This window comes from Phytophthora sojae (genome assembly GCF_000149755.1).
Source record: "Phytophthora sojae unplaced genomic scaffold PHYSOscaffold_3, whole genome shotgun sequence".
Taxonomy (NCBI): Eukaryota; Oomycota; class Peronosporomycetes; order Peronosporales; family Peronosporaceae; genus Phytophthora; species Phytophthora sojae.
Window position 1 is genome coordinate 2,117,242 of NW_009258117.1, and position 19,840 is coordinate 2,137,081.

A 19,840-nucleotide genomic window follows, 5' to 3' on the forward strand; every position below is an offset into this window, starting at 1 on the left:
CCACGCTCCCAGCCACTCTATGACACACTAAGTTCGTCAAGGCTCGTCCTCTAAACTACTCAATACTACCTTACAATGACCCGCACGCCTCGCCGATCCCCTTGACCGCAGTACGAAACGCTTAGAACCTCTTCTGTTGTTGTGTAGTGCCGGCTCCGTGCCGCAGAACACCACGCGTAGTATTAGCTGCTTTATCTGAACCAGTCCTGTCCAAATTGCAACTGAGAGATGCGGAGGCAGCCGCCCCACAGAGCTCTCCTAACGAAGTCCCTCTACCTCTCCTACGCCGCCTCTCTTGTCGTCGATACTCCTCTCTATCCTTCGCCCGCCGTGTCTTCTCTCCTCGCGATCTTCGATCGTGTCGACGTCAACCAGAAGCTCCCAGCTTCAACGTCTCCGGTGGTAGCAGCTCCTCCCGCCACGAACTCGCCACTACCCGCTCCCGACCAAGGTGCTGTGCGCCACACCATCGGCCGTGAGGTCAATGGTCACTGGCACGCGGTTGCCTAGTGACGTCGCGTGCTCTTGGCGGTGTAAGAGCACGTGATGTCCATAAATGCTAAAGCCACGAGACAAAAGTACTAGGGACCCGTGACATTACCAATAAGTACCACTAATCTGGTACATCAAATCTGATGCAGTCGGTAGCTGCAGGCAGACATGGAGTACATCAACTACTAGAGCCCGAGACAGACACCGAGTACATGCAGTACTAGAGCCCCGAGACCGAGGACGAGTACGTGTAGTACTAGAGCCCCGAGACCGAGTACATGCAGTGCTAGCAAGATCTGACTGATCTAAATACCGTTTTTTAGTATTACAAGTACTCATTGTCGGTCTCGGGGCTCTAGTACTGCATGTACTCGGTCTCGATCTCGGTCTCGGGGCTCCAGCACTGCATGTACTCGGTCTCGGGGCTCTAGTACTACACGTACTCGTCCTCGGTCTCGGGGCTCTAGTACTGCATGTACTCGGTGTCTGTCTCGGGCTCTAGTAGTTGATGTACTCCATGTCTGCCTGCAGCTACCGACTGCATCAGATTTGATGTACCAGATTAGTGGTACTTATTGGTAATGTTACGGGTCCCTAGTACTTTTGTCTCGTGGCTTTAGCATTTCCCGTATTTGTGGAGCTCACAACCATCATCATTGCGCTCAAAGGACCCCAAGCTGCTTGGTAGACTACCAGGTAGACTAACCCAGCAGCTCGGGGTCCTCTGCGCGCAAGTGCTGATGCTTATATATTCTGGATTCGCGAATGAGTCAACGACAATTTGACGTTCGTCCCTGGAGCGCATACAGTGTTGGATGAGTCAACCTTTTGTTGCTTATATAGAGCAGAGCTGAGTCGCGTAAAAGGGATGGATAAGTAAGCAACGAAATGATTTTCGAAATTTGTTTGGATCATTCTGACGCGAATAGTTTCTAAAAAACACGTTAGATTAAAAATCTTCGATACATCGCGCAGAGCGAGCCTGACGCTGACTTAAGTTTGCAGGAGAAACAGCGGCGCAATGGTGGTGCTTTCCCAGCGCAGCACGCTGCAAACGATCTCGAACAACCAGTAGTTGGACCTCAGCCTGTTCATGTCCGTAATAGTCCCGGCCGTCACGATTTCGCAGCCTGCTGGATTGTCATATTCATCGAACAAGCGGTTGCAGTGTGTCCTGCACATCGGTTATAAGTTAGCAGTCAATCTATCTTCCGGACTAGGGGCAAATACACTGACAACGTACCAGTGAAAGACTTCGAAGGAGAACTCGTGGGGCTCCAGCGCATTTTTAATCTCTGGTGACGATATCGTCCGGACGCACAACATGTATCCTGTAGGTGTCTGCAGTCGAAACATGATCTGGACCGAGGTGAACGTCATCGGGTACGCTGCTGTTCTGTGGTCTCGACGAATCACGAGGAGGTCATCGTTCAGCACCTGCAGCACCTCAAAACGAGTTTGTGCAGAACTGTCGAAGGCCAGATTCTCGAGCTTCGGGCCGTCCAGGAACGTGTTCCAGCTCTTGGTGAACAGACTCTCGGCGCTTTCAAAAGGGAACTGCTTGGTGAACCCGTACTGCAACACCTGTGAGCTCGGGTTATACATGCGTTTGTCCGTCCAGCCCATGAAGTTTGCCCCTGTCGTCTCGTAGTTCTCGCACTGCGTAAACTTTCGGATCTCGTCGTAGGAATCCCGCACCAGCGCATACCCCTCTGCCATTGAAAGCGGTCGGAACTTCGCTTTGAACGACGAGCTCGGAGGAATTCCACTGTCCCAAATTGCGAAGGCGTCTTCAGCGCATCTCTTCTCCGACAAACCCCTCACGGTTTGGTAGAAATACTCGTGTTCTTCCAGGAGCTTCCGAAGAGCAGCTTGATCGTCCTCCAGTGCATGAGCCACGAGCGTCAGCTCCGAGTACTTTTGCTGCAGCTCATCAACGGAGGTGAAGTTACTGAGAACTCGCCGTTGTGGCAAGTCCCCTGCCTCCTTCTTGGTGGCCATGCCGGCGTACACAGTCTCCAAATGCTTCACTTCCTCTCGCATGCGGTTCAGAATGTTTTGCCGTCTCTGTCGCGACTTCTTCTCAATGGCCGATCGTCTCGCCCGCTTCGCTTCGGCAAGGTCCTTGAAAGAGGCATGGTCTTTCATGCACGGGTTCATGTCTCCGTGGTCGGTCGATGTCGTCGGGGGTGGCGTCGCCATCCGCAGGCTGGTCGAGGCGTCGATGTCCTCGCACTTCGGCCAGCTTTGCTCGCCCTCCACCTTGACCACGACCGACGAGTCGTCCAGCTCCGAGATATCGGCAAAGGCCTCCGAGAACGCGCGCTGCATGGAGGGGGACAGCGGGGGGTCCGATGAGCTCGAAGGCTCGTAGTTTGCGCTAAGAATCGTCGGCATTGCGGACACTTACGTTTTGGGCTGACGGAGAGGAGAGGAGCGCAATGAAACGACTTAGGGTACGGTCATTTGCTGCTGAGGACGATGTCATCTGCCTGCTATCCATTGGCAGGTCAACTCGCACACAGATGGCTTGGTATTCACATGATGCAACATTTTCATGATAGGATCATGCGCAGCTGCACTAAAAATGACTGCAGTCTGTCCGGCTCAGAAGTGCTAAAAAAGCTGGGACGTCCCTGTCCTTTCCCGTCTGAGGAACTTCGATGCTGGCGTATCCACTACATATATAACCCAGCTGCGGAAAGCAAGATTCATCGTTTTGTCCTGTTCCAATAGTTCGGGATAATCTACTAAGGACCATATTCAAACGACAGAGGAAGTGACATTGCCTGCAGTGGCAACAAACCCGACTACTGTAGACTGTATTTTCGAAGAATATTTTTTTATTGAAGAGATGGATGCAATCCCCACTCATGTCTGTTTCAGCAACAGCGGCGCGATGCACGCGCTTTCCCATCGTACAACAGTGCACATGAGCTCGAACAACCAGTACCTAGACGGCATTTGGTGCTGAGTTTTAATGGAGCCAGCCATCACAACTTCGCAGCCTAAGACATTATCGAATTCGTCGTATAAGCGGTCAAAGTGCATCCTGAAAAGAAACATCACACCAACACAGTTAGTCACTCTGGAAAAACAATGCTGACAACGTGAAGCTTAGATCTACGTACCAGTAAAAAGTGTCGGAAAAGTAGTGAGCTTTCGATTTCGGGTGCCGGGATACACAAATTGTGTATCCCTTGGGAGTTTTCAGGAAGACATCGAACTGAACTGCGACAAACGTGACGGGGATATCAGGGACTTTGTGATCTCGACGTACGATGACGAAGTTGTCGTTCAGAGTCTGGAGTAATTCGTGACGGATCTTGATGGGTTTCCCAAAACCAATACTCGCCACCAGCGACGCGTCCAAAGACACAGTCCACCTTTTGTTAAACACATCTTCGGTGTTCTCCGAGGGAAAGTGCTTGGTGAAGCTGTACTCGAGCGTCTGTGAGTCCGAATTGTACTTGCACTTGTCCTTCCAGCCCAAAAACCTTGCTCCAGTCGTCTCCTAGCCTTCGGATAGATATGTAAACTTTTGAATCTTTTCGTACGCATCTCGCACAAACGCGTATCCTTCCGATAGCGAAAGCGGACGAAACCTCGCCCTGAACGACGAACTTAGAGGAATTCCACTGTTCCACATTGTCGACCAATTCTCAGATCGCTTTTCCTCCCACATACAGGGATTGATAGTAACGGGATTTTCTTCCTAAACTACTATAGTAGAATGGATGAGCCTAAATCAATTCTACTATTCTAATATTAGCCAAATCGAGCGATCCAGAATACTATATTAATAGTACTATAGTAATCTAGATAACTCCTGTAGCCATGTCGACCACCGGATGTCCTCCATGTCGACCACCGGATATCCTCGATGATGATCATCACGCGCTGTTGCTCTCTAGCTCCATGCGACGGATCTCCTTCTTGTTGTGCTTCAACAACACCTGCATCTCAGCGTGCAAATTATCCGTCCTCGTACGAAGTCTTTTTATCACGAACCCTCCCGTCGAGAAAACACGCTCTTGAGAAGCGTTTGACGGAGCTCTCCCCAACCAGACCCGCGCAAGGGCGGCAATGGCACGAAATCGCCCACTGGCGGACTCACGGAACCAGCGCAGGATGTCTACATGTTCGCAGACAGCTTCCACGCGCCAGCAGACAACTCCATTGCGCCGAACCAGCATGAGAGGCGTAAAGTCGTCCTTGGACTTGTTCTCGTCTGCCGAGTAACGGCACGCCACCGACACCCAGTCCACCGTGTACTCCAGCCACTCGTCCACCACTTTGTCCGCTTGAGCATGCTGGATCGTCTTCGAAGTGGTGGTGGGCTTGGTTACCGCGATCGGAGCTCCGCAAATGACCTTGTCGTCGTCCACGGATGGAACAAGATCGAAGTTGGGCGAGCTGACATCGGCAGCTTCTTCGTCACCACCACACGAGCCTGCATTGAGCTTGCAGTAGACTTCACGATGCGCATCATAGAGAAGCTTGTTTCCCGCGGCGATGGTCTGTTCGAGCCGCTCGTCGTCTGCATCTCCGCCCCTCTCCTTGGTAGCTTGTTTGCCGACTGCAGCCTCGCTACTCTTCTCGCCAGCTTCACCAGGGTGTTGAATAAGCGACGCCACGGAGAACTTGGTGTGAGGATCCAGTAGAAGGATCATCACCGTTTCCGCAGTAGCGAGCGGAATGCGCATGTTGACTTGGCCTTTCAGACGTGCCACTCACGTGCGCGCAAGCGGGCTCAGCTCGTCAGCAGCAACCGCGCACCGTGGGAAAGATGCGACGGTTGTCGTCGTGGTTCGCGGAGCATCCAGATTGTACACTTGAAAGACGTTGCTGTAGAGGCGGTCTGCTGCAAACTTAAGTAGGACGATCAGCTCCGACGACACGAGATCATGGCGCTGCACTTCAATCCGGGCGAGGTCAGCGATCGAGCCAACGATGGCCTCCATTTCAGCCATGAGACGCCAATCGTCCATGGTCAACTTGGTGAACACCGTGGCGTCGTCGCCCTTCTCTGGGTTCTGGAAGTAGCCGCGGAACGCAGAGTAGTTCAGGATACTGCGCTGAAAAAGCTTCACTGTGAAAGCGACCCGTGTATCGCAGTCCAGGGTTGGCGCGAGCTTCGGCAGGCAGTAGAAGCTTTGTACGGCTTCTAAGCGCTTGCAGCGCTGTTCCGTCCTGAAGTAGTTGTTCAGCGCATGCACGCGCTTCACCAGATCGCGGGCTTCCTCGAACACACCACCAACCGTGACGTAGCGTTGCTCTCTTTTGCGGGAGTTGGTCTTGGGGTCGAAGACTTCGACGGTCTCCTTGTTCACGCGCATGCCCATGGCGTACTGCAGGCACAAATTCAGCGTATGCATCATGCAGTCGGTCGGCTGCGAATCTTCAAAGAGCTTGGAAACTTTGCGGGCGCTGACCGTGGTGTCCGAGATCGTGAACTGGATCATCGGATCGATGTCCACCTCGTACACGCTCTTCATTCGGGAGCAGATCATCTTGTGGACATCCGCGGACGCATGAGAAGTGTGCCCAATGGTGAGGAGAAGTGCGACCTCGTGAAACGTCCACAATGCATCGATGAACGAAGCCAAAGTCCCCGTAGCCCCAACCCTTTCGTTTGCAGTCGTCCATCCATCATGGTGAAGGTTCAGGAACGGTAAGCCGAGGGCCGCTTTGAACTCCAGCATCAGCAAGCCCTTCGTCATCTTGCAGAACTTCGCGAAGACAGCCAACAACAAGTCTCGAAACGTAGAGGCAGCGAGAATCGTTGCGCCCGACAGCTCGTTGCTGCAGATATGGTGCACGCCTTTACCGCACACCACGCAGGGGTCGGTCGTGGTTAAGTCGGCGAACGAGCACTTGGAGCTGGCGCACTTCATGGACGATCTTGGTCGAGCTTGGTCGAGCGAGTGAGTCGGAAGGAGACTGTTGACTTGTCGAGCTGCTGGAAGATTGCAGAAGGAGCCCAAACAGAACGCTGCAATTTGTAGCCTCCAATCGCTCACTACAGAGAGCTAGTAGACCGGTCCCGTGCGACGAACCGCGTCCGCAGGACGTGTGCGCCTCCGAGCAGCGAATCCGCTTCCTCCATAGAACCGGAGCAAGCTCCAACCTGTGTATATCGTCCCCCTGCGTTAGCCAAAATGCCTCTAGTAATCAGATAGTACTAATATTAGCCGAAAAAATTCTAATATCTACTATAGTATAATTAAATCAGCTGGGAAAATTCTAATATTACTATAGTGAAATAATATTATTTTACCGGTAATATTAAAAAATCTACTACTGGTAATATCTACTATCAATCCCTGCCCACATACCTTTCACAGTTCTGTGGAACCATTTGTGCTCTTGCAGTAGCTCGTGAAGAGCGGCCTGGTCCTCCTCCAACGCTTGTGCCACGAGTATCAGCTCCGAGTATTTCCGCTGCAGCTCCTCCATGGAACCAATTCCATTCAAACTGCTGAGACCTTGCCGCCGCACCAAGCCCGGCGATTCTTCACCTTCCTTTCTGGCCGCCAGGTTGGCGTACACAGTCTCCAAATGCTTCACTTCTTCTCGCAGTCGTGACTGTCGGAGCTGGTTGTGGCTGATCGAGCTCCGCTGTTCAATGGTTGACTATACTTCAGTATGGAGCTTCTAGTTAAAGTATCGCTCCTGTTTATACTGAGGTTTCTATAGTATAGTTTAACCAAGAGGGGGTTGTCACCCGAGAGGTTTTCTCCTCCTCAATCCCATTCTTTCCGTGGGCAAGCAAGCTTGTGTTCCTGCGTTCTCGTGTCTCGCCCTCCACGGTCACCGACACTACGTGCCCGGAAGCACAAACGTCCTACTGCGCAAGCCCTCAGGTTATGAGCCCAAAGCACTGGGTGTTTACAGACTACCCTCGTGAAGCTCTAATCGACTATGGCCCTCGCCGAGTATGTCGACTGCGGCGTCAAGTGGCCAAGGTGGATCGGCTACTGGTTCAGCTGGTTCAAGTACGACTGGTGTTTCTATGGTGGCATCTGCGGCCACTACTACGGTGGCTCCTGCAACGACTGCTGCCACGAGTGCTGTGACTGTCGGTGGTGGCATCGGCCCTAGTGCTGTGGCCGGACTCGCTGGTGCTGTGACTGGCCTCCCTGGTACTGGTGCTGTACCAGGAACCGCAACAAGTGCTGGAGGTGGTTTCGCTGGAGTCGCTGGTGGTGTGCCGAGTGCTGGCATGCCTGCTTACGTCGGAGTCCCAATTGTGCCTAACCTAAATGCAAGTGGCGGTGGCTGCAATTCTGGTGGCTTCAACTTTGGTGCATTTCCGCCTGGAGCTGGATATGGCTACCGTACCGGTAAAAATGGACAATGTGCCGCGAACGAAGGGGAGTTTTGATCTCTATTCTAACCATCTACTAGAGAGACCGTCCAGTCTGCGTGAAATCCCGTCCGTCACACCCTGTCCACTTTAATGGTGGTCCACATAATAGTACATAGACAGCCTTGGACGCCGAAGGCGGCCCCATCACAAGCTGCCGAGCGCAGCGAAAGCGGCACCCGCGTGCGTTCTAGCGGGCCGCAGAGCCCGCCCTACAACTATGTACTAATAGCACGGCGAGTAGTGCAGCGAGCCGACGAGGCGAGCGGAACGGGGGCGATTACGTCACCCCCGCCGTGGCGCTTGGCCTAATATAATACTTTTCGGAACACCTGCTATTAATTAAAATGGGCCCACCGCGTAGTAGCAGCGATAGCAGAGTCCGCTTAAACATATAATAGCACTGCGAGTAGTGCATAGTGGCAGCGATAGCTGGGCTTGCCCTACTACATAGTATAATTTTAATTCAGCGAACTTGGTTAAATATAAGCACATTGTAAGCCATAGCAGCGCTTAGTTAGCTATAGCAGCGTGTAGTCAGCGATATGAACGTATAATTAGCGATAGCAGCACGTAGAAAACGATTGCAACCGATAGTTAGCGATAGCAGCGCATAGTAAATGATAGTAAATGATAGCAGCGTATAGTAAGCGATAGAAGCGCATAGAAGGCGATAGCACCGACGTAATAAGCGATAGCAGTGCGAGTACATGTAGCGAGAGGTACAGTAGCTGAAGGCGAATGAGGAATAGTTTTAGCTTAGTTTTAGTGTAATACTTTGTAGGGATGGATATATTGTAGCTGCAGCGGTGCTTGGCGTTCATCAAGGATGTCATATAGCTACATTGGCTTAAACGTTCGTCATGTATCTAACTTTCAGTACGTAGCGGTAAGATAATACGTTCTGGATAGTAGTAAAACGACATTTAGTGAACTTATTGCACATAACGTGAAAATTAAACTATCAAAGGAAGAAACTGAATTAGCATTGCCCAAGGTGTAGTAGTATATGGTGACAGAATGCGAAGTTTGTTACTTTTAGCATCTTTAGCTACTGTACTCTTGGTAGTGCGTAAAATTGCTATTGGGCACAGCGTAGTAGAACAGTACAGTCATAATTGCTGTTAGTAAACAAGCCATTGGGGATTATAACAGCCCACGTAGAAATTAGCGCAGTCCACGCAGAAACTATGTTAACATGAACGCAGCCACCAGCTCAAAACGTTTTATGGGCCATACAAAGTGCTGAAACGATAGCACGCTGTCGGTATTTTTTAAAGATCAGTAAGCACTAAACATATTGCAATGTACAGGATTAGTGAAGCCCACACCATGCGTTCTGAAGGCTTATATAACTTGATAAAATAACACGCATACAGACTGAAGTGAGCACAGCGAAGATCGCAACACAGTATTGATTTACCCCACCAAGACATGTGGGTCATGCAAAAGTTTATACCTACTATATGTACATTACAACTTTAGATATATACACGGATATACTTTGACGTAGAGATATTCATTAAATTGATGCCAATCACGTAACTCTACTGATAGTATATTCAACGTAAAAAAATGCCCACAATCGAAATGAATAACATTTGAACTCAATAAAAGTCCACCGGAGCGAAGCGGAGGTGGGCGGCCCTAACTACTACAACTAACCACAAAACTACCGCCACGTAGCGGCGGCGCCCGGCTAGTCCTAAGAATCAATCAGAACGATGCTGTCCGTCGGTCACAGAAATCGTCACGCTTATTCACTAAGTACGAATTACACTAAGTACGAGTAGCTGCCGAGCGCAGCGAAGGGGGACCCCACCATACGATATTGCGGGACCGCAGGGCCCGCCCAACCTCTGTAGTAGTAACTAACCATTGAAAGTAGTGCAGCGAGCCGACGAGGCGAGCGGAACGGGTCCGTCACTGCCGTAGCGAAGCGTAGGCAGCCTGCTCCAATAGCGGAGCGAGCATAGCGAGCGAAGCGCTAACCAACTAAAAATTCCCCGCCGCGTAGCGACGGCGCTCGGCTAGTGCTGTTCAACTACGGACCTTTTGACTCGCATGGATTGCTGGAGTGTTGTTGATGGAACCTTCGACCTGAACGATCCCGTGCAGGCACAGAGTTTTGCAGCGAAGGATAATGTCGCTCGTGAAGCTATTTTGTCTGGTGTGCCCGCGCAGGACGCTGAGATGATATGCCAAGAAGACACGGCGCAGGCGATGTGGAACCGCTTCGTTGATAAGCAGACGAAGCGAGAGTACTCCAATTACATTTTCGCTCGTGCTGAGTTCTACTTTAATGTGTATACATCGGAGAAGAGCATGGATCAGTGGTTGCGCGAGATGGAGTCGATGCGTCGACAGCTTCGACACTATGGCAAGTGCGTGACTGATGATGACTATGCGGAGACGCTTTTGGGTCACGTCGCGCGTACCCATCACGACGTAGTGCGGCAATTTTCGAAGCATTACGTTGTGCGGTGTGATGGTGGGGCAGATCGCCCTGAACCTACTGCTACTCAAGTAATGAATGCGCTACGCGCTGAATCGGTACTGAACGAGAAGATAGGTGCTGAAGAGCAGAAGCCAGTGGGTGTTGCTGCGTGTGGTAAGAAGTCTACACCGCCGAAACAGAAGCAGGCCAACCAAGGCCGTGCAAAGCGTAAGAGAGCTGGTCGAAAGAATCATCAGAAAAAAGGGAAGCAAGGAAGCCGATCAAGTGCGAAGAAGAGTGATAAGGAAGGAACTCGGACCTGTTTTCACTGCGGTGAAGTCGGGCACTTGCGACCCAATTGACCTGAACGTGCTGACTCGTCAGATGACAAAAGTGCTGACAAAGGATTTGCTACTTCTGAGCGCAAGCGTTGGCAGAACAAATCCAGCAACCAGAATGACAGCAAGATAAAGCGAGTGAGTGCTGTTGGTCGCATTTCTCGTGAAACGTTAGTGGTCAGTTCTGTGAGTGACTCACACGGAGATGATGTCGAGTGGGCATTGGACTCCGCAAGCGATGTGCATGTGTGCAACCGGCCAGATGTGCTCTTGCATTTGCACAATGACTCAGCGCATGCCTTCCAAAGCTACGATGGCAGTATTTCAGGTGGAGAGAAGGTACGCAATGTGCAGATTCGTGTACGCAACAACAAACAGCCACACCAAGATGTGTCGTTGCAGTTGGAGCAAGTTCTGTACAAGCCTTCGGCCCCTGATAATTTACTAAGTCTGGATGTGATGGAGAAAGACGGTTGGAATCTAAAGACTGGATTTCGAGATTCTCAACGTGTTGTATGGCTGTCTAAGGGACGTCTGCAATTGCTGCTGGTAAAGTCTCGCGGTAGATACCGCTTGAAGGCTGCAGCAAGCACGGTATATCACGTACCATCATTGCACCAATGTACTGAGCGTGCTGTTGGAGACGCTGCCGTTGGAGCAGCGCGAGCTGGCGCTCGTGAGACTGATGCTGTTGATGTTCGAGGAGCTGGACACGCTGATGCCCGTGGCGCTGATGGCGCGGATACTCTTGGTGCTGGGTGTGCAGCTGCTGGAGGTCGTAAGCCAGCTGCTGCTGCAGATGCTAGGCGCAGTGATGCTGAGTCACTGGTGCGTTGGCACCTCCGATTCGCTCACTTGAACTTGCCGATGCTGAAGCAAATGGCTCGTCAACAAGTGGCTACTGGTATGAGCAATGATATGTGCGACGACACGGATACTCCGTGCTGGAGCTGTGAGGAAGCAAAAATGACTAGAATGTCCTATAAGAAGACGTAGACTCGTCGGGCAAAAAAGCCATTTCAGAAGATTATGACGGATATGTGTCATATGGGCGTTCGGACGTATGATGGCTACTCTCACTTCCAGCTCGTGCAAGATGAGGCAAGTCGCTACCTGTGGGGCTTTCTGCTGAAAAGAAAGGAGCATGCCTCAGAGGTGGTATTAGCTCACGTGAAGTGGCTTGTTGCTCAAGGCCACAAGATTGAAGTCTTCAACTCCGATCAAGGCCGTGAACTCCTCAACAATAAGATGACGACGTACCTCACTGGTCAAGGCATCGAGTATACCTGGACAAATGGATACAGTCCAGAAGAAAATGGACTCGTGGAGCGTATGAACGGTATTTTTGCGGCGCAAGTGCGCAGCATCTTGACTGCGGCGAACATGCCCGAGGGGAGGCATGTGGTTTTGCTGTCGAAGTGAGAAATATTTCGGCAACGAAGGCTCTGAGCGGTGAGAAGCCTTACTTTCGGCGCTTTGGTGAGCGACCTGCCGTGACTAAGTTGCGGGCGTGGGACTGTCTAGTGTTCGTGTTCACGCCCAAGAAGCTACGGAAGACAAAGCTAGAGAACCCGGGCAAGGCTGGTTTGTTTATGGGTTTCGCTAAGCATTCCGAGAGCTTCCGTGTACTGAGTATGATTGCAGGAGGTTCGACCCGTGGAATTTCACGAAGAAGGGACTGTTGACCGAAGCTATGTCGATCGCTTGCTCGCGATTACCTACGGCAAACGACGCAAACGCGCTCTGCCTGGAGTGATTCCTTTTGTACAGCTCCCTGTGACTGGTGTAACATGTGATAACAGTGATTTGACCTCTGATGAACATCCTTCAAAGCGCCGCCGTTGCGACGGTGAAGCCGCTGCTACTCTCACTACTGAAGTGGATACTCCGATTTGTGCAGGTGCGCCTGCTGCTTCGTTGAGGGATCCTGGGGTAACTCTTCCTGCTGCGGTGGGAGATCGGCCGTTGTTGCGTGGGGCTAACCCCTCTCGTAACATGCGTGCTGAGGATGATGTCGGTCAGGAAGTGCAAGATGGGGTCTGCCTAACAGCGACCTTGTTGCTGGTCAGCTACCTGCGATATCGCGAGGAACCTCACCTTCGGTGCGGGAGAGAGTGACTGGCGGTGAGGTTGACTGTAACGTTGATCTCGATGCAGCTGAAGATGATGATCTCGAGGAGAAGATGACTGTTCCTATCGCGTCAGGAGATCGCGCTGTTCCGATGACAGAAGTTGCTAATGCTCTTAGTGACAGTGGGAGCGATGAGGACGAGGAAGAGCTCAGAGATACGGCTGAGTCGTTTCGACGCTCGACTCGCGTTCGACGACCAAATCCGAAGTGCCAGGACTATGAAGTGGACCTTCCGTTAAGTTTGGTAAGTGAGGCTGTGAATTCTCTGATGAAGCCGCAGACAATTGATGAAACTTTGTCTGGACCAGATGCAGAAAAATGGATTGAGGCTCTGGAGAAGGCGTATGGCGACCTCATGCGGAACAATACGTGGGAGCTAGTCGATCGGCCCAAGGACAAGCAGGTTCTGACAGGCAAGTGGGTGCTGGTGAAGAAGCGCGATGCTCAGGGCAACGTTGTGCGGCACCGTGCTAGGATCACTATCAAAGGATGTCAGCAGCGCTATGGTGTTGATTACTGGGAGACGTATGCTCCCGTAGTATCTCAGGATGCAGTGAAGTTTATCCTGCTGTTGGCTCTTCACTTGGGGCTTTCCGCCCGTCATGTGGACTTTGTAACTGCATTCTTAAATGGACCGATTGATGATGACGTCGAGATCTACATGGAAATGCCTGATTATTTCGACGATGGATCGGGCCATGTGTGTAAGTTGTTGTGCAGCTTATACGGATTGAAACAGGCGCCATTGATCTGGTATCAGACCCTGGACAAATATTTGAGGCAGTGTGGCTTTCGCCGGACTAAGATGGACGGAGGCATCTACACGCGCTCAGTGGGAGGCAGCCCGATAGTTGTTGCAGTCTATGTGGACGATTTGATTATCGTGGGGACTGATGAGAATATTGAACTGGTTGTGCGTGAACTCCGAGCCAAGTTCAAGATAAAACACTTGGGACATGTTACTGATCTATTGCGCATGGAGATTTCCTATGTTCCGGGTGAGGCGCTGTGGATGTCGCAACGTGGCTACATTGACAAAGTGCTGAAGCGCTTTGGCATGGAGGACTTTCGGCCTGTTGCTACTCCGCAGGCACTTGGAAACCTGCCTCAACTTGTGGGGGAGGACGAACCCGGGGTTAATGACCCCAGCATACCCTACAGAGAGCTGGTGGGTTGTCTCCAGTACCTGGTGCAAGGCACGCGCCCAGAGATCGCAAATGCAGTGCGAACCCTTGGCAAGTACATGAGCAAGTACACCAAGGAGCACTTTGTGATGGCAAAACGAGTGTTACGGTATTTGAAGGGCACTCGTGATTTTGGACTCTTGTGGAAGAAGACCGCAAGCCCAGAATTGCATTTCATGGCTTACGCTGATGCGGATCTCGGTAGTGAGAAGGATGATCACAAATCCATCACGGGTTTTGTGCTTCAGATGAACGGATGTACTTACGCCTACAAGAGCCATAAGCAGTCTATTACCCAAGATGATACCTGTAGTGCTGAGTTCATTGCTGCGGTCGAGTGTTCCGTGATGATCATTTGGACGCACAATCTTTGCGAAGAGCTGAAACTTCGCCGGCGCCATCCGACTGTGCTGCTTCAAGACAATCAGTCGACGATCAAAGTGATCAAGGCTACGATGGGCAACTACAAAATTAAAGGTGTTGACTTGAAGTATCACAAGGTGCGAGATCTGTATGAACGTGGAGATTTCGATGTACGCTACTGCCCTACGTCGGATATGCTTGCAGACACTTTCACTAAGCCACTTGGATCGATGCAGTTCTGCAAACTGCGTGAGAGACTGAATGTTGTGCCGCTGCCGCTGACTGATTGCACTGGCAAATAAGTGTTGTCTGCGTGGTGGATCTCGAAGTGGGAGTGTTGGAGCTGGTAGTGGCTGATCGAGCTCCGCTGTTCGTCAAAGCTGCAATGGTTGACTATATATCAGTATGGAGCTTCTAGTTAAAGTATCGCTCCTGTTTATACTGAGGTTTCTATAGTATAGTTTAACCAAGAGGGGGTTGTCACCCGAGAGGTTTTCTCCTCCTCAATCCCATTCTTTCCGTGGGCAAGCAAGCCTGTGTTCCAGTGTTCTCGTGTCTCGCCCTCCACGGTCACCGACACTACGTGCCCGGAAGCACAGACGTCCTACTACGGAAGTCCTCAGTGACTTTTTCTAAATGGCCGAACGTCTGGCACGCTTCGCTTCGATGGGGTCTTTCTTGGCCGGGTTGCATCGATTGGCGCCGTCGGGGGTGGGGAGGCGATCCGAGGGCTTGTCGAAGCATCAATGCCCTCGCTGTCCGGCCATCTTTGGCCCACTTCCTTGATCAAGACTGGCGATGCATTGAGCTCTGAAGTATCGACGAAGGCATCGGAGAATGCGCGCTGCATGGAGGGAGACAACGGAGCCTTGAATAGCGCCGCTTGATCGCACACAAGGTCTATCATTGTCGGAATGGCGATTTAGATATCTGGATTCCCCACAAAGGCTGTGTGGTGTCGCTAACTTGTCGTACTAACGTTAACTGCTTTCTGGCCCGGATCTTATGACGTGAAGTAGAGGTATCTCGTTGGAGCTAATGAAATTGTTTACTGGTGAAAGGGCAAGAGCATCTGGCGTGGAACGACTTTACGCGTGCCCCGTTCACTTGTTGGTTGATGGTATCGCAAGGATGGAGCTACATATACGTGCTGAGAGATAAGAATTGGTATGTCAACTCAAGCACACATCGTCCTCCACAACGATGCTACTCTACTGAACTTTGGGGGGGGGGGCGTACAATTTTGTTCTCACCGGATACGAAACCGTACTGGTAATGATGGAGAAATGATGCTCTATTGCGTACAACAGGACAATCATCTCATAAAACGAGAACAGTGAGGGGACACATTCGACATATCCGGATAGAAAGTGCGAGGCGAAAACACCACATTCGATCGCCTGGTGGACCTCGGAGCGGCACTAATACACACAGGATCGAGATGGAACACAGCAATTTTTTTTTTTTTTTAGAAACACGTAAGCAGCAGTCAACACAGAGCCATATTGAGCATGGAAAAAGCTACAAACCTTTAGGTGTGGGTGCAATTCTATATATTCTTACCCCAGAACATCACAATCAATTTTAATCAAACCATAGATTGTAATCTATTAAAATATTTACTTTAAGAAGTCTGTAGAACTTGATCACTGATAAATACAGCATTCCAGATTCCCGCCACCAATACGGTGTCATACTTCGTCGCCTGTACGTTATCATGCTTCATCACCAGATTGAGTATGTACGAGGAGTCGCTAAACTCCTGAATGTGTACTTCCTCTTGAGTATTGTGTGTTCTGTGGTTGGTTGAACCGCCCAAGCCAAATCTCCGGCCAATCTCCGTGGCCACTAGGATTGGTTTTAGGCACCCGTTTAAGTACGAATTGGTCTTAACATGCGGGCACTTGGCCATATGGTTTGGCCCCGGAGATTGAGCAAATGACCTGAGTTTTGTATTTGGCGATTGGAGCGGGGTCTCCAAACCGCCCCGATTTGGAAAAGTTGGCCGGAATTCACAATAGGTGTGTCGTAACCCTGGTACCTCAGCAATTGCGCATATCGAAAATAGTATTAGTTATAGTAAACGTATTACCACTAAAATATGTCGCAAAAGTATTACTCATGCGGTTCTAGTGCTTCTTGGAATTTTGGAAGCTGAAATGGTGCGGATGCAGATTGTGTATCCCCTGGATTAAGACAGCAAGCTATCCCGACGCATAATGATGCTTCTGGTCGACACTTTACGTACCCATACCGAATAGTTACTTTACCATAGATATTAACCTGGGAGGAGTATGGACAGCCTCACACAGATTAATTCGTCGAAAAAAAGTTGCTTGTACCTCAGGCAACATTTAAACAACATCTCACCACACCATACTCACACAATCGTACACCATACCTACACAAATATAGCCATATTGACATCCCGACCGGTACCACACAAAGCCAATTGACAATGAAATGAGGACAGCGTTAGCGACAAGAGAATGCAGGATGACCAATCAGCCTACAACTACACTGTATTCCATAGTTCCTAGTTACTGACGGATAACTGAGGATGTCTTACGTCCAGGCAGCTGAGCTCTTGGTCTACAAATTAAACCTGTCCGCCTGGATCTCGGGCAGCCTCGCTGGCATTAGATCATTGGCTCCATATAAAAAATGGTGGTCGGCGCTGCAAACGCTTACGTCCTTAGCTCTTGGCCTACAAACCATAAAATCTGCCCGGTAAGCAGCTTCGCCAGCAGTAGATAGTTGGCTCCATATAAAAAAGGAAAATTTCGGAATACGATTCAAAATGAAATTTTGTGCACAAGGTGATACAAGGCTTTGTGCCAAGTGCATTTGACCACCGATAGCGGCCAGCACCTGAATGCCATGCACGTCGCTGAATGCACCAATTGTGTCAGTATAGCACTGGGTAAACGCGAAGGCGGTGCCGGTATAGGCATCGCCCTCTGCTGAAAGTTGTTCTGGTGGAGTACGGTCGCCTTCTGTGTCGCTTAAGCGACACTGCCCACACTGCATAAAGCATCACCGACGGCTTGGATGCCTTACTCCCCATGTCGCCGCTGGAGGCAACAATGTCGTGGCCCAATGCCCTAGCAAATGCTGCTGAACCTGAAATATGTGCTCTCTGTAGCAACTTTCAGGAATGCGAGTCGAGTAAAAGGCCGCTTGGTGAGTTGGTGGAGAAATTGAAAGTGCCATTCATCGTTAGCTCTGTCTCTATGCCTTACGCTACAGCTCCTTGCTCACCTGTAGAGTACTCACCGGCCTCCTTCCATCGAACGACGTCACTACACGTCCGGAATCGACGCGATCGCTGCCTCTGCCACTGCGTTCTGCGCCAATCCGTGTAAGTCGTATAGTCGAGCCGCGAGCTTCGATCGCTCGCCTTACCGCTACGTTGAAGCCACGTTGAAGCCACGTTGAAGTCAAGTGACGAGAGCTCATACGTCACCAAGTCGGCCGCCACCGACATTCCATTGCCGTCCAATCTTCCTGTTTGGACGCACCCAAGCACGTTCGGCGAAGCGGGCTGGTGTGTGCTTTTCCAACTGCAACAGCCTCCCTCAAAGCCTAGTCAAGCCGCACCAGGCGGAGCTGCTCCCGTAGACGCTCGAATACAACTCGCTGTAGCGGCTTCGTCAGAATATCGGCAAGTAGTTGCTGAGTTGGACAATAGGAGACGCTCACGTCACCACGAGTGATCACATCCCGGATGTAATGATAACGCACATTGATGTGCTTTCTTCGTGCGCTCGTCATCTAGTTCTCCATCGACTTGATAGCAGACTGGTTATCCACCTGCAAGCGGACCGCCACGTTGGCCTTCCAGAGGCCGATTTCAACGAGAAGTTGCTTCACCCACGCAGCATCCTTCACGGCCACCTCCGCCGCCACGTACCCCGCTTCCATCGTGGAGAGGACAGACATCTGCTTCTTCGACGACCATGCGATCACCATCCCGTTCAGCACTAGCACAGCACCTGACGTCGACTTGGCGTCCGACATGTCGCCTGACCAGTCGACATCCGAGAAGATCGTTGCGTGTCACTTGCACCCGATGCCTTGGCCGCTCTTGAAGAGCAGTCCGAGCGACGTCATTCCGCGCAGGTACCGAAGGATGTGCTTCACACCGCGCCAGTGCCCTTCACAGGGGCGAGCGACAAATCGTGCGAGATAGTTCACAGCAGCAGTAATGTCTGGCCGCGTGCAGTTGGAGATCCGCAAAAGAGAGCTAATTGCCCGCCGCATCATGCTGGTCTGCTCCATTGGCGTATCGTCGGCGAGCGGTCTGGACTCTATCGGCGTGCTGACAGGCCTGCATGTAGCCATCTCCATGTCGATGAGCAGCTCCGCAATGGTGTTGCGTTGGTGCAGCACAAAGCCATCTTCTGTGCGCTCGATGCAGATGCCCAGCACCTTTGTTGCATCGCCCATGTCCTTGATGTCAAATCGCGCCTCCAGCTGCTAATCGCTATCGTCGTCGTCTTCAGCAACGGTAATCACATCGTCAACATACAGCCCGAGGACAGTCAGGTTTCCTCGGTGTCGGCGTGTATAGAGACAGGGGTCCAGCTTACTCAGCCCAAAACCAATCGAGAGTAGGAAGACGTTGATCTCCTTGTTCCACAGAAGACCGCTTTGCTTGAGCCCTTACAGTCCCTTTTTCAGGAGCCAAACTGAGTCGGATGGGCATGTGGTTCCCTTCGAGGGCTCATGCGGATCGGCCGGTCCAAGCTGGCCTTCACATAAGCGTTCGGCACGTCTCCCTGTCGGAGTCGGCGCTTCCACTGCGCCGCCAATGCTGCCAGAAAACGCACGCAGGTGGTCTTCAACACCGGCGAGTATGTCTCCTCGAAATCGATGCCGTACCGCTGCAAGAATCCGCGCGCCACTAACCGCGCCTTAAACCGTTCGAGCTCGCCACGCGTGTTGAAGTTGATCCGAAATACCCACTTGGAGGACACAATGTTCGCGCCGGGCGGCGTCGTCACCACTTCCCACGTCCCGTTCACTTGCAGGTCCCGCAGTTCCTTCTCGATGGCGGTCTTCCACTGGGGCCACTCGGGTGTCTGCTTAGCTTCCTCAATGCTGCGCGGGGTTGTCATTGCAGCCATCGCCTCCGAAAGTAGCAGCGTCGCAGATCCTGCGACTTCGTCAATCAGTTCCTGTGCGCGAAGTCGCTGCGCACCTTCCTTTTCTTGCGAGACCCGAACACACGTCGAAGCGCGCCAGCGCTGACGGGATTGCCCTTGTACTCGTCTTCGCCGCTGTCGCTCGAGCTGCTCAGCTGCTCACCATCGTCGCGCGAGAAGACAGCGCTGCTCACCAGCCTCGTGCGCTTCTTGGTCGAGCCGACACTGATCCGCCGCTTGCTTGGGTATTGGAAGGGGTCGCTGCTTCCCATGGAGTCTACCTGGGTACTGGTTGTGCTTGGGGTAGCAGGTCCAGTTGGCGACGGGTCATTCTCACCGTGCAGCTCCTTCAGCGCGTCTTGTGTTTCCTTATCATACA

General features: G+C 51.6%; 5 protein-coding genes across 5 annotated transcripts; 3 read left to right on the top strand and 2 right to left on the bottom strand.

The window, feature by feature from the left end:
• Window positions 1-1,485: 1,485 nt before the first annotated feature.
• PHYSODRAFT_558509 (hypothetical protein) lies at window positions 1,486-2,882 on the bottom strand (the record flags this gene model as incomplete). The annotated part of the gene is made up of 2 exons (XM_009524291.1): window positions 1,736-2,882; window positions 1,486-1,666 (listed from the first exon to the last, which is right to left on the bottom strand). The coding sequence occupies exons 1-2, from the start codon at window positions 2,821-2,823 to the stop codon at window positions 1,486-1,488; spliced, it is 1,269 nt and encodes a 422-aa protein (XP_009522586.1). The 5' UTR covers window positions 2,824-2,882.
• Window positions 2,883-4,385: 1,503 nt separating this feature from the next.
• On the bottom strand, window positions 4,386-6,197 carry PHYSODRAFT_495790 (hypothetical protein; the record flags this gene model as incomplete). Its single annotated transcript, XM_009524292.1, has 3 exons — window positions 4,386-4,908; window positions 5,272-5,948; window positions 6,015-6,197. 3 exons carry the CDS (start codon window positions 6,195-6,197, stop codon window positions 4,386-4,388), a joined length of 1,383 nt encoding a protein of 460 aa, XP_009522587.1.
• Window positions 6,198-7,432: 1,235 nt separating this feature from the next.
• Window positions 7,433-7,879, top strand: PHYSODRAFT_298244 (hypothetical protein; the record flags this gene model as incomplete). Its single annotated transcript, XM_009524293.1, has 1 exon — window positions 7,433-7,879. The coding sequence occupies one exon, from the start codon at window positions 7,433-7,435 to the stop codon at window positions 7,877-7,879; it is 447 nt and encodes a 148-aa protein (XP_009522588.1).
• A 2,046-nt stretch (window positions 7,880-9,925) lies between these two features.
• Window positions 9,926-10,660, top strand: PHYSODRAFT_496299 (hypothetical protein; the record flags this gene model as incomplete). Its single annotated transcript, XM_009524294.1, has 1 exon — window positions 9,926-10,660. The coding sequence occupies one exon, from the start codon at window positions 9,926-9,928 to the stop codon at window positions 10,658-10,660; it is 735 nt and encodes a 244-aa protein (XP_009522589.1).
• Window positions 10,661-10,919: 259 nt separating this feature from the next.
• Window positions 10,920-11,495, top strand: PHYSODRAFT_263732 (hypothetical protein; the record flags this gene model as incomplete). The annotated part of the gene is made up of 2 exons (XM_009524295.1): window positions 10,920-10,975; window positions 11,216-11,495. The coding sequence occupies 2 exons, from the start codon at window positions 10,920-10,922 to the stop codon at window positions 11,493-11,495; spliced, it is 336 nt and encodes a 111-aa protein (XP_009522590.1).
• Between the last annotated feature and the right edge of the window lie 8,345 nt (window positions 11,496-19,840).